Here is a 14,608-nt window from a genome sequence, read left to right on the forward strand (position 1 = left end):
ACTGTAAATAACTCAAAATAAGTTTTATTGATCACAAAGAGTTATTTCTTTAAAGCAATGAGCTGGAAACTTCAGAGGGGTGAAGGAAAAAATACGTTACAGTCTCAGTTAGTGCTGGGTCCAAGGTGTTTGAAGGTGAGAAGACTTTCCAAGTTTCCTCTTTCCTCAATGGCTGTGAATGCCAGAGCAAACCACAACCCCAGTTCAGATGGCCTATGTTTGAAGACTCAGGATCTTCCTTTGGTGCCAAAAGAACCGGTTTGAAGGCGCTTGAGACTTCCAACGTCGTTCAGTTTGGTCTGAACATGAAGCACAAGTCTCAAGGGTAAAAAACCTCAGAACTGGTGCTGAGAGGTAATTTAAAGTCTTTTAGAATCAGGTCTCTTACTCACGTCCATCTGGTAGAAACTCTGATGGCAGAATGAAAAGAAAGGAAGCACTCCCCTCCAGCAGGAAGAGGTGGAGCCAAACATGACCAGCAAAAAATACTGGAGACTTTTGGAGAGGTTTAGAGGAGTTGTAGTTCACCTACATCCAGAACACATTATGAATCCAAATAATGATGGATCTGGACCAAACTTGGCATGCATACCCAATAGGCCCAAATTTGAATACTGGAGGGTTTTGAGGATGGACATTTTGGAGTTGTGGGGACTGGAATTTATAGTTCACCTGCGGTCAATGAGCACTCTGAACTCCACCAAAGATTGAATTGGACCCCCATGACCAGCAAAACATACTGGAGGTCTTTGGGGAAAATTCCCCTTGATTTGGGGGAGTTGTAGTTCCCTTACATCCAGAGAGCACTGTGAACCCAAATACTGATGGATCTAGACCAAACGGCACAGATATCTGATATGCCGAAATTTTATTACTGGAGGGGTTGGGTGGGGGGGGGGGGAGGAACTGAGTTTCCTTTCTGGGAGTTGTAGTTCACCCATAACCAGAGAAATAGTGACCTCCTCTGATGATGGACCTAGACCAAACTTGGCACACAGAATCCCCATGACTAACTCAAACCAACTGGAGGGGTTTGAGGGCACTGACTCACCATAGTGGGAGTTGTAGTTTACCCTGCATACAGAAAGCACACTGAACCCCACCAATGGCGCATCCAGAGCAAACTTGCCCAGTATGACTTTAAGTACTGATGGAGTTTCTCTGGGTTAACCTGGTATGATGGAAGTTCTGCATTTTGGACAATGCAAAATTGAGTTTTTCAAATAATCCCGGCAATATTCCTCAAAATATAAAAGGCAAGCATGGCCCTCTTAGACAAATGTGGAAGGTGTCCAGAGAAGTGACACTAAAACGGGCCATTTAAAGAGCCTCTTAAGAGATAGGGCTCAACTTGGAGAAGAGATGGTCAAGAGAAAAGGACATGAGAGCCATGTTGAAATACGTTGAGGGACGTAGCCTCCTTATCTCCCAGGAAAAAGATGTGGCCTAGTTAAGATCTGCTGAGATCTCGGACTCTGATCTTGCGAAAGCTCAAACGGCCGGCTTTCCCGGAATTGGGGAAGTGGGAGAAGGGCCCCTGGAGTGGACAATGGGCTATAAAAGCCACCCTAGAGCCGTCCCCATTCAAGCGCCAAGATGGGGAACCTCCGCAACGTCCTTCTTCTCCTGACGGTCTCCTTCTCCTCGACTCATCTCCGTAAGTTGTATAATATCTTTATGAGGATGGGCTTCTCCGCTAGCCGTCCCACATTGTTGCTTCCGCCGTTTGCCTCGTTGTGTGCACAAGATTTGGCTATTCCTTTGCATTTCTTGGCAGATCCCTTGCGGAGCCAGATCATCGGAGGGCACGAAGCCAAGCCCCACTCCCGACCGTACATCGCCGCCTTGAAAACAGGGAGAGGTTACGGTTGTGGTGGATTCCTAGTGGCACCCCAATGGGTCATTACTGCGGCACATTGCATGAAGTGAGTAGCCTCAGATAGAAGAAAGGACAGAACCTTTATTTATTTATATTTACGACATTTCTCTACCCTGCCTTTCTCACCCCGGAGGGGACTCAAGGTGGCTTGACATACAGGCAGGGGCGGCTCAACCCATTATGCAAAGTAAGCATTTGCAGTATAGTTGATTTTGTCCAGGGGCGCTCTTGAGGCGCTCTTGGGGGAAAATAGACCTTGACATATGCAAGTTGTAGTTACTGGGATGTATAGTTCACCTACAATCAAAGAGCATTCTGAACTCCATCAATGATGGAATTGAACCAAATATGGCACACAGAACTCCCACGACGAACAGAAAATATATATCAGTGATTGGTTTAATGTAATTTAAAAGTACATTAGAAACAATTAAAACATTTAAAAACAGTACATTTAAAGTTAAACATGTAATCCATGAGTGTAATCCGGGCCGTTCCAATGGTGATTGCACATTGTTCCAAGCCTATCTATTGCATAAGTGTTCCAAAGGCATGTTTTTACTCTCTTGTGGAAGGTCAGTAGGGAAGGGGTTGATCTAATATCCCTGGGGAGTTCCACAGTCGAGGGGCCACCACTGAGAAGGCCCTGTCTCTCATCTCAGCCAATCGCACCTGCGAAGGGGGTGGGACCGAGAGCAGAGCCTCCCCAGATGATCTTAAACTCTGCGGTGGCTCATCTATACGTTCAGATAGACAGAGGCGGCCCTAGGTAATTTTCAACGGTAAGCGAACAGTATTTTGGCGCCCCCCCCCCCCAACCAATCACTGATATATATTGTTTGTTTGTTGTGGGAGTTCTGTGTCCCATATTTGGTTCAATTCCATCATTGGTGGAGTTCAGAATGCTCTTTGATTGTAGGTGAACTATACATCCCAGTAACTACAACTCGCATATGTCAAGGTCTATTTTCCCCCAAGAATGCCTCAAGAGCGCCCCTGGGCAAAATCAACAATTCTGCGAATGCTTACTTTGCGTAATGCGTTGAGCCGCCTCTGCAGATAGATGAGCTGGATCAGAACTGTTTAGGGCTTTATAGGCTAAAGTCAGTACTTTGAATTGTGCTCGGTAGCAGATTGGCAGCCAGAGGAGCTGACTTAACGGGGGGTAGTATGCTCCCTGTACACCACTCCAGTGAGCAGTCGGGCTGCCACCCATTGAACCATTTGTAGCTTCTGAACAGTCTTCAAAGGCAGCCCCACGTAGAGTGCGTTGTAGTAGTCTATTTGGGATGTAACCACAATGTGGACTACCATGGCCAAGTCTGACTTCCCAAGGTATGTGTGCAACTGGCGCACAATCTTATCCCATTGCAGACATTCAGTGCTTTGTAAACTGCGATAGAGTCTCATTTTCTGGGGTCTAGAAGCAACCTCAGGTGGCCATCTGTCTGGAGGGAACAAAGGTTCAACCAGATTGCCCTTGGAGTCCCTTCCAATTCTAGAACGCACTCTTGATCCTTATGAGATTTTCATATCAGGCTTTTAACCCCATCCTCTTTTTGCAGCGATATCACGGTCGTTTTGGGGGCCCACGACCTTAATGTCATTGAGGATTCCCAGCAAGTGATCGGGGTCCGGTCGTACCACAAACACCCTGAATACAACCGCGAGAGCTACTCGCATGACATCCTCCTGCTGAAGGTAAGGAGAATCATACCTCCCAGGCTGTAAGGTATGGCATGAAGGAAAGGCAAAAGGAGTTGTTGTTTTCATAGGTCCAAATGACCTAGGAAGTGCCTTAAGCCAGGGGTCCTCAAAGGATGGCACGCAGGCCAGATTCGACTCACCAAAGTCATTTATCCAGCCTCTCTCTCCGCAAACTTTAGACTCTCCACTATTTGCGCCCCGCTGAATTCTTACTTCTTAACTCTCCTTTCCTTTCCTCTTTCTATCTCTGTCCAAAATGAAGGGAGGGAGGAGGGGAGAAAGAAAGAAAGAAAGAAAGAAAGAAAGAAAGAAAGAAAGAAAGAAAGTCTTTATTTATATCCTGCACCCATCTCCCTGAAAGGACTCGGGGTGGCTCACAATGTCAGTAAACACAAGTAATATATGCAAAATAAATGACAACTTAATAAAAGAGGAAGCAAAACACAACAGAATAGACAAATCAGACAATAAATAAATAGTAAAACAGTTAAAAACACATTTAAAAACAGTGGTTCCGATAATTGAGTAAATGAGATAAAAGCCAAAATACCCGAGTAATAACAATAGAATCCGAGAGTTGGGCGGGATCTCCCAAAGGCCATCCAGTCCACCCCCTTCCGCCATAAAGGAAGAGTCCGCTGAATAATAATAATGATAGAGGTAAAGGTAAAGATTTTCCCCTGACATTAAGTCCAGTCGTGTCTGACTCTGGGGGTTGGTGCTCATCTCCATTTGTAAGCTGAAGAGCCAGCGTTGTCCGTAGACACCTCCAAAGTCATGTGGCCATCATGACTGCATGGAGTACCGTTACCTTCCCGCAGAAGCGGTGCCTATTGATCTACTCCCATTTGCATGTTTTCAAAGTGCTAGGTTGGCAGAAGCTGGGGCTAACAGCGGGAGTTTACGCCGCTCCCTGGATTCAAACCTGCGACCTTTTGGTCAGCAAGTTCAGCAGCTCAGCGGTTTAACCCATTGCGCCATCAGGGGCTCAAAATAATATTATTCCAATAATAGAATCCTTGTTAAAAGAGATCTTCACAAGGGCCATCCAGACTCTGCTGAATAATAATAATAATAGTAATAATAATATTCTAATAATAGAATCCTAGTTAAAAGAGATCTTCACAAGGGCCATCCAGCCCAACCCCCTTCTGCCATAAAGGAAGACACAATCCAAACCCTCCCGACAGAGGGCCATCCAGACTCTGCTGAATAATAATAATAATACTAATAATATTCCAATAATAGAATCCTAGTTAAAAGAGACCTTCACAAGGGCCATCCAGCCCAACCCCTTTCTACCATAAAGGAAGACATCATCCAAGCCCTCCCGACAGATTGCCAGACTTTGCTGAATAATAATACTAATAATATTCCAATAATAGAATCCTAGTTAATAGGGACCTTCACAAGGGCCATCCAGCCCAATGCCCTTTTGCCATAAAGGAAGACACCATCCAAACCCTCCTGACAGGTGGCCATCCAGACTCTACTGAATAATAATAATAATACTAATATTATTCCAATAATAGAATCCTTGTTAAAAGAGACCCTCACAAGGGCCATCCAGCCCAACCCCCTTCTGCCATAAAGGAAGACACCATCCAAACCCTCCCGACAGAGGGCCATCCAGACTCTGCTGAATAATAATAATAATACTAATAATATTCCAATAATAGAATCCTTGTTAAAAGAGACCCTCACAAGGGCCATCCAGCCCAACCCCCTTCTGCCATAAAGGAAGACACAATCCAAACCCTCCCGACAGAGGGCCATCCAGACTCTGCTGAATAATAATAATAATAATAATAATAATCCAATAATAGAATCCTAATTAAAAGAGACCTTCACAAGGGCCATCCAGCTCAACCACTTTCTGCCATAAAGGAAGACACCATCCAAACCCTCCCGACAGAGGGTCATCCAGACTCTGCTCAACAAGAAAAGGAGGTTGGAAAAAAAGAGGAAGGAGAAAAGGAAGGAAGGTAGGTAGGTAAGAGAGAGGGAAGGAGAAAAGGAAGAAAGATAGTAGGTGGGAAACAGAGGGGAAAGAAAGGTATGTAGGAAACAGAGAGGGAAGACATTCATGGAGCATGGCGCAGTGTTTTGAACCTGGGACTGTGGCTCTGAACCCACTGGGTGCCTTGAGGCAAGTCCCAATCTCTCAGCCTCAGAGGAAGACAAAGGCAAATCCGTTTTGAATCCATCTTGACAAGAACACTCTGTGAGAGGGTTGCCTTGGGGTCGCCCTGAGTCTGAAACGACTAGAAGGTGCACAACAACAACAACAGTTGTTCGGCTTCCAACAGACTGAGACACCCTGAACAGGCCCTTGGCTTAAAGTATTTGGAAACCCCTGCCTTAAACGCTGCCGGTCTTTTCCTTTCTCCCAGCTGGAGTTCAAGGCCACCCTAAATAAATACGTCCAAATTGTGCCTTTGCCAAAGTCTGGGGGTGACCTCCCTGCTGGCACCTCCTGCAACATCGCCGGCTGGGGCATGATTGATGAAGGCAAAGCCACTCCCAGGCTCTTTGAGACCAATGTCGACATCTACAGTCGCAGGAAGTGCCGGATGGTCTACCCCTGGCTGGACGACGCGATGATCTGTGCGGGGAGCCACAAGCAGCTCCTGGACACAAGCCAGGTAAGCAGGGAGAGGAATCCAGACACGGGAGACTGAGAATCACATTGGCCTTTTTCGCTGCCACATTGCACTCTTGGCTCATGTTCAGCTTGTGCTCTACTAAGACTTTGAAATCCCATTCAGTTTAATCAATATTTTCCATTTTTTTTGTGATAGACCCAATTAGGAAAGAATATTTGTAACTCAGGAACAAAAAATTGTGTTACATGCAGCAGAGGAAATACAGCACAGTATAAATAAAGAGACAACCCAGGAATATCTGGCTAGTCAAATAGTTTCCCATTGAATATCTCATAGAGTTTCAACCAATTCAACCTAGTTAATTTAATTTTATTTATTACTAGCTTGGGTACCCAGCATTACCTAGGTTATTTGAAGAAGTCAGTTTTTAATTGTACAAAATGCATAAGGTTGTGGGTGAACTACAACTCATATGATGCCAGGTTCACCCCAAAAAAACTCCATAATTATCTAAAGTTTATGTTGATCAAGTTTGTTCTAGATGCATCCTCAGTGGGGTTCAGTGTGCTCTCTGGCTGTAAGGTGAACTACAACTCCCAGAAGCTTCCTTCTTTGGAAGCTTTTAAACAGAGGCTGGATGGCCATCTGTCAGGGGTGCTTTGAATGCAATATTCCTGCTTCTTGGCAGGGGGTTGGTCTGGATGGCCCATGAGGTCTCTTCCAACTCTATGATTCTATGGGTCAGTCCCCTCAAACCCCTCCCGTGGGTTGAGTTAGTCATGGGGGTTCTGTGTGCCAAGTTTGGTCCAGGTCCATCATCAGAGGAGGTCACTATTTCTCTGGTTGTGGGTGAACTACAACTCCCAGAAAGGAAGGTCAGTTCTCCCCCAAACCCCTCCAGTAATCAAATTTTAGCAGATCAGGTCTGTGTGCCAAGTTTGGTCCAGAGCCATCGGTATTTCAATTCACAGTGCTCTCTGGATGTAGGTGAACTACAACTCCTTCAAATCAAGGGGATTTTTTCCCAAAGATGTCCAGTATTTTTTTGCTGCTCATGGACACTCTGTGTGCCAAGTTTGGTCCAATTCCATCTTTGGTGGAATTCAGAGTGCTCATTGATTGCAGGTGAACTATACATCCCAGTACCTACAAATCCAAATTGTCCAGGCCAATACCCCTCAAAGCCCACCAGTATTCAAATCTGGGCATATTGGGTATGCATGCCAAGTTTAATCCAGATCCATAACTGTTTGACTTCATAGTGTGCTCTGGATGTAGGCGAACTACAACTCCTCTAAATCCCTCCAAAGACCTCCAGTATGTTTTGCTGGTCATGGGGGTTCTGTGTGCCAAGTGAGTTCCACGTCCCTCGTTGATGGAGTTCAGAGTGCTCTTAGATTGCAGGTGAACTATACATCCCAGTACCTACAACTCCTATAAATCGTGCTGAATTATCCCCAAACTTTTCTAGTATATTCAGTTGCTAATTAATTCCTCTGTTTGCTGTGTGCCATAGAAAAGAATAGGAAAGGGTTAAGGGAGAGGCAGTGGGCGGGGTAATGCAAATTCCACACTAATGGAGAGAGTCGGAAACACGGGGATGTCTGTGGTGGAGGAAACACATCAAATCTAGGATGAAATTGTCCCCTAAAAATAATTCCACCATCATCATATGAAAGCTTTCATTTGGGTGGTGGGCAGTGTGTTGTTTGTGGAGGACACTGGCAGGGCTCTTATTTATGTGCATAGTGCTCACTATAACCTGCAATGCCATTGGAGGAAGGGCCTTTGGTGTCTCCTGAGTAGTGGGACCTATAGCTGTTTGTGGAGGCAGGAGCTTGTCTGTGTAAGTAGACACCCCAGGTACACACACATACATATTTCCACTGTTATAGTATGTATAGAAGATTATAGATTGTTGTTGTTGTTATTATTATTATTATTATTATTATTAGTAGTAGTAGTAGTAGTAGTAGTATTAGAAACACAACAACATTAGCACGCAGCAAATAAGGTCACTCTGCTGGCTATTGTATTGGATCACACATTGGACACTTCCCAAGGGTCTAGGATTATGTGATGTATTGGCAAATAATGCGTGCAGATCCAAGTAGGGTGGCCTTTTGCAGATGACAGGTGGTAATTTTATCTGCGCTGATTGTGTTTAAGTGCAGGCCAAGGTGTTTAGGCACTGTACCCAGTGTGCCGATTCTCACTGGGACCACATTGACTGGCTTGTGCCAGAGTTTTTGGAGTTCGATCTTTAAATACTCATATCGTGTCAGCTTTTCCAGTTGTTTCTCTTCAATCCTGCTGTCACCTGGGATTGCAACATCAACAATCCATACTTGGTTTTTGAACACGATCTGAAATCAGGAGTATTGTGCTCCAAAGCTCTGTCAATTTGAATTCAGAAGTCCCAGAGTAGTTTGATGTGTTCCTTTTCTGTAACTTTTTCAGGCTTGTGATCCCACCAGTTCTTTGTCACATTATATTATTATTATTATTATTATTATTATTATTATTATTATTTCCCTTTGCAGGGGGACTCTGGAGGGCCAATGGTCTGCAACGGCGTGGTGCATGGAGTTGTGTCCTTCGGCTACGATTCCCCACCCGGGGTTTATGCTCGTGTTGCATATTTCCTGCCTTGGATCCAGAAGGTCATGGAGTCGAATCCCTGAGAAGGTCCCAACTCTTGGGATCTTCCGTCCCCATGTTCCGTCTCCCGCTCATTCAGCTCTATTTCAATGCCTCCTGCCTTTTGTAGAAATCATATAGGAACAAGCAGCCCAAAGAATATTAGATCGCAGAATCCTAGCGTTGGAAGGGACTCCCAAAAGACCATCCAGCCTAGCTCCTTGTTATGTAGGAAGACACCATCCGATCCCTCTTGACAGATGGCCATCCTACTTCTGCTTCAAAATTGCCAGAGAAGGGGACTCCACCAGACTCCCAGGCAGTACAGTCCACAGCTATGTGTTTCATGAGTGTCTTCCGATTCTGTCTCCTTCTTAACAAACTCCTTCCCACGCTTCTGTATCGTCACATATTAGAAATAAATGTCTTTTTGCAGCAAATAAAACCCAGTTGTGGTCACTGAAGCGTTTCACTATTGGAACCTTGGTAACAGAAAAAACTTCCCTCCTTGTGCCATGAGTTAGACATACTTTGGTTCTTCTGGGGGGGGGGGGGGTACTCATTATTAATTAACAGGTTAGGAAAAAAATAAATCCTTTTGAGGAGTGGAAATGGCAAAACCAGGGAGAATTTGTTTCTCCTTGTCATAATAACAACAATAATAAGATTTAGTATTATTATTATTATTATTATTATTATTATTTCCATAGTGCAGCTCCATGATGACCATGAAGTGGTCATGGAGGCCTAGAACAGTGTTTCTCAACCTTCCTAACCCCTTAATACAGTTCTTCATATTGGGTGACCCCCAATCATAAAATTATTTTCGTTGCTACTTCATAACTGTAATTTTGCTACTGTTATGAATCGTAATGTAAATATCTGATATGCAGGATGTATTTTCATTCACTGGACCAAATTTGCCATAAATACTCAATACGCCCACATTTGAATATTGGTGGGGTTGAGGGGGATTGATTTTGTCATTTGGGAGTTGTAGTTGCTGGGAATTATAGTTCACCTAAAATCAAAGAGCATTCTGAACTCCACCAATGATAGAATTGAACCAAACTTGGCACACAGGACTCCCATGACCAACAGGAAATATTGGAAGGGTTTGATGGACATTGACCTTGAGGTTTGGAGTTGTAGTTCACCTACATCCAGAGAGCACTGTGGACTCAAGCAATGATAGATCTGAACCAAACTTGGTACGAATACTCAATATGCCCAAATGTGAACACTGGCGGAGGTTGGGGGAAATAGACCTTGACATTTGGGAGTTGGAGTTGTTGGGATTTATAGTTCACCTACAATCAAAGAGCATTCTGAACCCCACCAATGATAGAATTGGGCCAAACTTCCTGCACAGAAGCCCCATGCCTTTAAGGGACTTGCTGGCGTGAGCCTCCCTCCACCTTCACTCGCTCTCCATTGCCCACACATGCGCACCATGCTGCCATGTGCCAAGCACCTTTGCTCTCCCCTCCCCACTTGGTCTCAGAAACAGCCCTCCCCTTGGCTGAGAGGCCGGTCAATCAGAGGAAGGCTTTTGGTGCGAGGAGGATTCGCCATCTGGTTCTAAAAAAGAAGGGAAGGACAGGCGGAGAGATCTTCAGCCTTCTCTGCCAAAGGGGTTCCTAAAACCAACAGATGTATATGTTTTCTGATGGTCTTTGGTGACCCTTCTGAAATCTCCTTGCGACCCCTCCAGGGGTCCCAACCCCCATGTTGAGAAACGGTGACCTAGAGATTCCTTTAGGGAATACTTAAGAATGATTGCATAATAATGATTGTATAATAATAATAATAATAACAATCATCATCATACCATAATAATAACTATAACAATAATAATTAAATAATAATACTAACAATAATAATAGTAGTAGTATGTAGTGCAATTCTATGGTCAATTTCTGCTAAAAGGTGACCACAAGGTAGCCTTGGAGAACCCAGAGACTCCTTTAGAGCAGTGGTTTCCAACCTGTGGTCCGTGGACCACCACCAGTGGTCAGCAAGAACTAAAATGTGGTCTGCAGCCTCACCATTACTACACCATTGCAACAAGAATGACTGGCCTCATCAAACCCTTTTGTAGTCACAAGGTTTATTAAATATGGTTTTCTGTGGGCGAGCAGATAGGGACTACTGGGTGGCACATGTTCTGTATCGGAAACTAGAGCTGATGTGGTCTATCCAATGCAGTTTTCTGAATCAGCACCCCAAATAACCAAACCGAATCTAAAGTTGACCAAAAACTGATTTGGTCAAAAAAAGGCTGGGCACTATTGCTTTAGAGAATTCTTCCCTACTACTACTAAAAATAACTCCACCATCATTAGTGGAAATATGTATGTGTGTACATGGCTGGAGTGTCCACTTACACAGACAGGATCCCACTTCCACAAGCCTCTACAGCTCCCACTCCTCAGGAGACACCAATGGCCCTCCCTCCAATGACATTGCAGGTTATAGTGAGCGCCATGAACATGTCCAAATACCCTGCCCAGAGTCCTCTACAAACACCATCCTGCTCCCCACCCAAGTGAAGGCTTTTATATGGGGACAATTTTTCATTCTAGATTTCTGTTTTTCCTCCACCACAGACACCCCAGTGTTTCTTACTCTCTCCATTGGTGTAGAATTTGCATGAACCCACCCACTACCCCTCCCATAACCCTTTCCTATTCTTTTCTATGCCACACAGCAAACAGAGGAATTGATCAGCAACTGAACATACTAGAGAGAGGTTTGGGGAGAATTCACCATGATTAATCAGAGTTGTAGGTCCTGGGATGTATAGTTCACTCGCAATCTAAGAGCACTTTGAACCCCACCAACTAATGGACCTGGAACAAACTTGGCACAGAAAACCCCCATGACCAACAAAATATACTGGAGGTCATTGGAGGAATTTATAGGAGTTGTAGTTCACCTGCATCCAGCGCGCACTATAAACCCAAACAATGATGGATCTGGACCAAACCTGGCATGCATACCCAATATGCCCAAATTTGATTACTGGTGGATTTTGAGGGGAATTGGTCTGGACATTTTGGAGTTGTAGGGACTGGGATTTATAGTTCACCTGCAATCAATGAGCACTCTGAACTCCACCAAAGATGGAACTTGACCTAACTTGGTGCACAGAGCCCCTACGACTAGCAAAAAATACTGGAGGTCTTTGGGGAAATTCACCTTGATTTGGGGGTGTTGTAATTCGCCTACACCCAGAGAGCACTGTGAACCCAAACAACGATGGATCTAGACCAAAATTTGAAACACATCCATGATAGGCCAAAATTTGATAACTGGAGGGGTTTGGTGGGGGAACTGACCTTCCTTCCTGGGAGTTGTAATTCACCCACAACCAGAGAAAGAGTGACCTCCACCGATGATGGACCTGGACCAAACTTGGCACACAGAACCTCAATGGCTAACTCAACTTACTGGAGGGGTTTGAGCGGACTGACTCACCATAGTGGGAGTTCTAGTTTACCCTACAGTCAGAGAGAACACTGAACCCCACCTGTGATGCATCTAGAGCAAACTTGTCCAGCAAACTTCAACCACTGATGTTTTTCGGGGTTCACCTGGCATGATGTGAGTTGTAGTTCACCCACAACCTTATGCATTTTGTACAATTTAAAAATTGACTTTTTCAAATAACCTGGGCAACGCCAGGTACCTAAGCGAGTATTGGTAATAATATCAATAACAATAATTCAATAACAACAACAACAGGTCTTGGTGAACCTGTTGTTATTGAATTATTGTTACTGATATTATTCTATGGTGAACATGGGGTGGCCTTGGAGGACTGCTTAGGTGATGGTTTATGTGACTCCACTGGAGGCCAGGGCTATGCAAGTGATGCCACTGTGTCCTTTCAGGTCCTCAGCTGCAGGGAAGATGATGTCACAAAAAGCCAGGTGACCAAAGAGGACTGACCTGCAGCTCTAGAACCCATCAGTCTCAATCCTTGAGACAACCAGAGAGGAGGAAGTATCCTTTATCTCCTGTGTTTTCAGGTTCTTCCGGGTGTCTTCTTTGCCCTCCTTGACTTCACCTGCCTCTACATTTCGTTGTGAGTGGCACCAGCAAAATGTGGAACGTCCCAGCCATCTTTTAGGGCATGGTTAATAATCCATGAAGATTGGGTCACTACTGATGTAGCAAGTTCCCCTTGATTCAATGGGTCTAACTCAGCAATAGGGGTGGGAGCAAGGATTCCCAAAAAGCAAATCCGGGGTGAGGACTGTCCTCCAGATGTTGGACTACAACTCCCAGCATGCCTCACATTTGGCTATGTTGGCTGGGGCTGCTGGGAGTTGACGTTAGAGTGTGCTATATTCCAGGTTAGTTGGGTATCCATATTCCTTGTTTGAAGGCAAAAATGTTCAGACACCAAATCTTCCAGCGATAGAAAAGAAAACATTGAAATCCATTTATGCTGCAGAATGTATCCGCTTTCATTGCCTTGGTTCAATGCTATGAGGTCATGGGGGCTGGAGCTTGGGATCATGGGGGCTGTCAAAAATGCGAATGCCTCACCAAATTACAAATCCCAGCATTGCATAGCATTGCACCATGGTGACGCAATGGGTTAATCCTTTGTGCCGGCAGGACTGCTGACTGACAGATCAGTGGTTTGAATCTGGGGAGAGCAGGGTGAGCTCTCTCTGTCAGCTCCAGCTCCCCATGTAGGGACATCCTCCCACAAGAATGGCAACGTCCCCATGGCAATGTCTTTGCAGATGGCCAATTCTCTCACACCAGAAGCGATTTGCAGTTTCGCAAGTTTCTCCTGTCATGAAAAAAAGGTTATTAAATGAGCAATGATGTCCTTTGAAAAGGAGCTTGAGGTGTTCCTGAAGCAGCTTCCTCTTTTGATTTGGCTCAGCACCAAAATTACCATAAAAAGCAAATCTAATGTACAACCCAATTTTGGGAAGGTTATTTATTTATCGTGTCAGAAGCGAATTGAGACTAATGAGTTATAATGCATTTTAAAAAGCACAAATAAAGTTAAAAACTTGGCATTATACTAAATTTTCTTTGACTAGAAGCTGGCCATTTCGAGTCCTCTGGTGTCACTGTAAGAAGATCCTCCACTGTGCATGTGGCAGGGCTCAGGCTGCATTGTAAGTGGTCTGTGGTTTGCTTTTCTCCACACTCGCGTGACACAGACTCCACTTTGTAGCCCCGTTTCTTAAGGTTGGTTCTGCATTTTGTGGTGCCAGAGCGCAGTCTGTTCAGCACCTTCCAAGTCGCCCAGCCTTCTGTGTGCCCAGAAGGGAGTCTCTCATCCAGTCTCAGCCATGGCTTGAGGTTCTGTGTTTTAGCCTGTTACTTTTGGACTCTCGCTTGCTGAGGTGTTCCTGTGAGTATCTCTGTAGATCTTAGGAAGCTATTTCTTGACTTAAGGGGTTGGCGTGCAGACTGATATCCGAACAGAGGATCGGTTGGAGATGTCATTGCCTTGGTCCTTACATTGCTAGTTTTATCATGTTATGGTGTCTTATTGTTTACTGTTATTGCTTAATGTTTTGATTTGCATGAAATGTTATGTGTATTGTTATGCTGTTGTTTTTATTGAGGCCTTGGCCTTTGTAAGCCGCATCGAGTCCTGCGGGAGATGTTAGCGGGGTACAAATAAAGATAATAATAATAATAATAATAATAATTGCTGGCTGCTACTTCCAGATAGATGTCAGGTGGTTCGATATCGGCTATAATAATAAAAAATAATAAAACGTTATTTATACCCCGC

At 44.6% G+C, this 14,608-nt stretch overlaps 1 protein-coding gene across 1 annotated transcript; it reads left to right on the forward strand.

Annotated features, from left to right (window-relative positions):
* Positions 1–1,550: 1,550 nt before the first annotated feature.
* On the forward strand, positions 1,551–9,277 carry LOC132780322 (mast cell protease 1A-like). Its single transcript, XM_060783960.2, has 5 exons — positions 1,551–1,657; positions 1,778–1,925; positions 3,445–3,580; positions 5,980–6,231; positions 8,736–9,277. The coding sequence occupies exons 1-5, from the start codon at positions 1,597–1,599 to the stop codon at positions 8,874–8,876; spliced, it is 738 nt and encodes a 245-aa protein (XP_060639943.2). The 5' UTR covers positions 1,551–1,596; the 3' UTR covers positions 8,877–9,277.
* Positions 9,278–14,608: the final 5,331 nt, after the last annotated feature.

The sequence above is a fragment of the Anolis sagrei genome, chromosome X (assembly GCF_037176765.1).
Source record: "Anolis sagrei isolate rAnoSag1 chromosome X, rAnoSag1.mat, whole genome shotgun sequence".
NCBI lineage: Eukaryota > Metazoa > Chordata > Lepidosauria > Squamata > Dactyloidae > Anolis > Anolis sagrei.

What these genes read in the sequence shown, in the direction of transcription:
- LOC132780322 (XM_060783960.2), top strand. Translation starts at nt 1,597, where the DNA reads ATGGGGAACCTCCGCAACGTCCTTCTTCTCCTGACGGTCTCCTTCTCC. An exon ending in ATGACATCCTCCTGCTGAAG is followed by an intron (nt 3,581 to 5,979) that starts GTAAGGAGAATC and finishes CCTTTCTCCCAG; the next exon opens with CTGGAGTTCAAGGCCACCCT. An exon ending in AGCTCCTGGACACAAGCCAG is followed by an intron (nt 6,232 to 8,735) that starts GTAAGCAGGGAG and finishes TTCCCTTTGCAG; the next exon opens with GGGGACTCTGGAGGGCCAAT.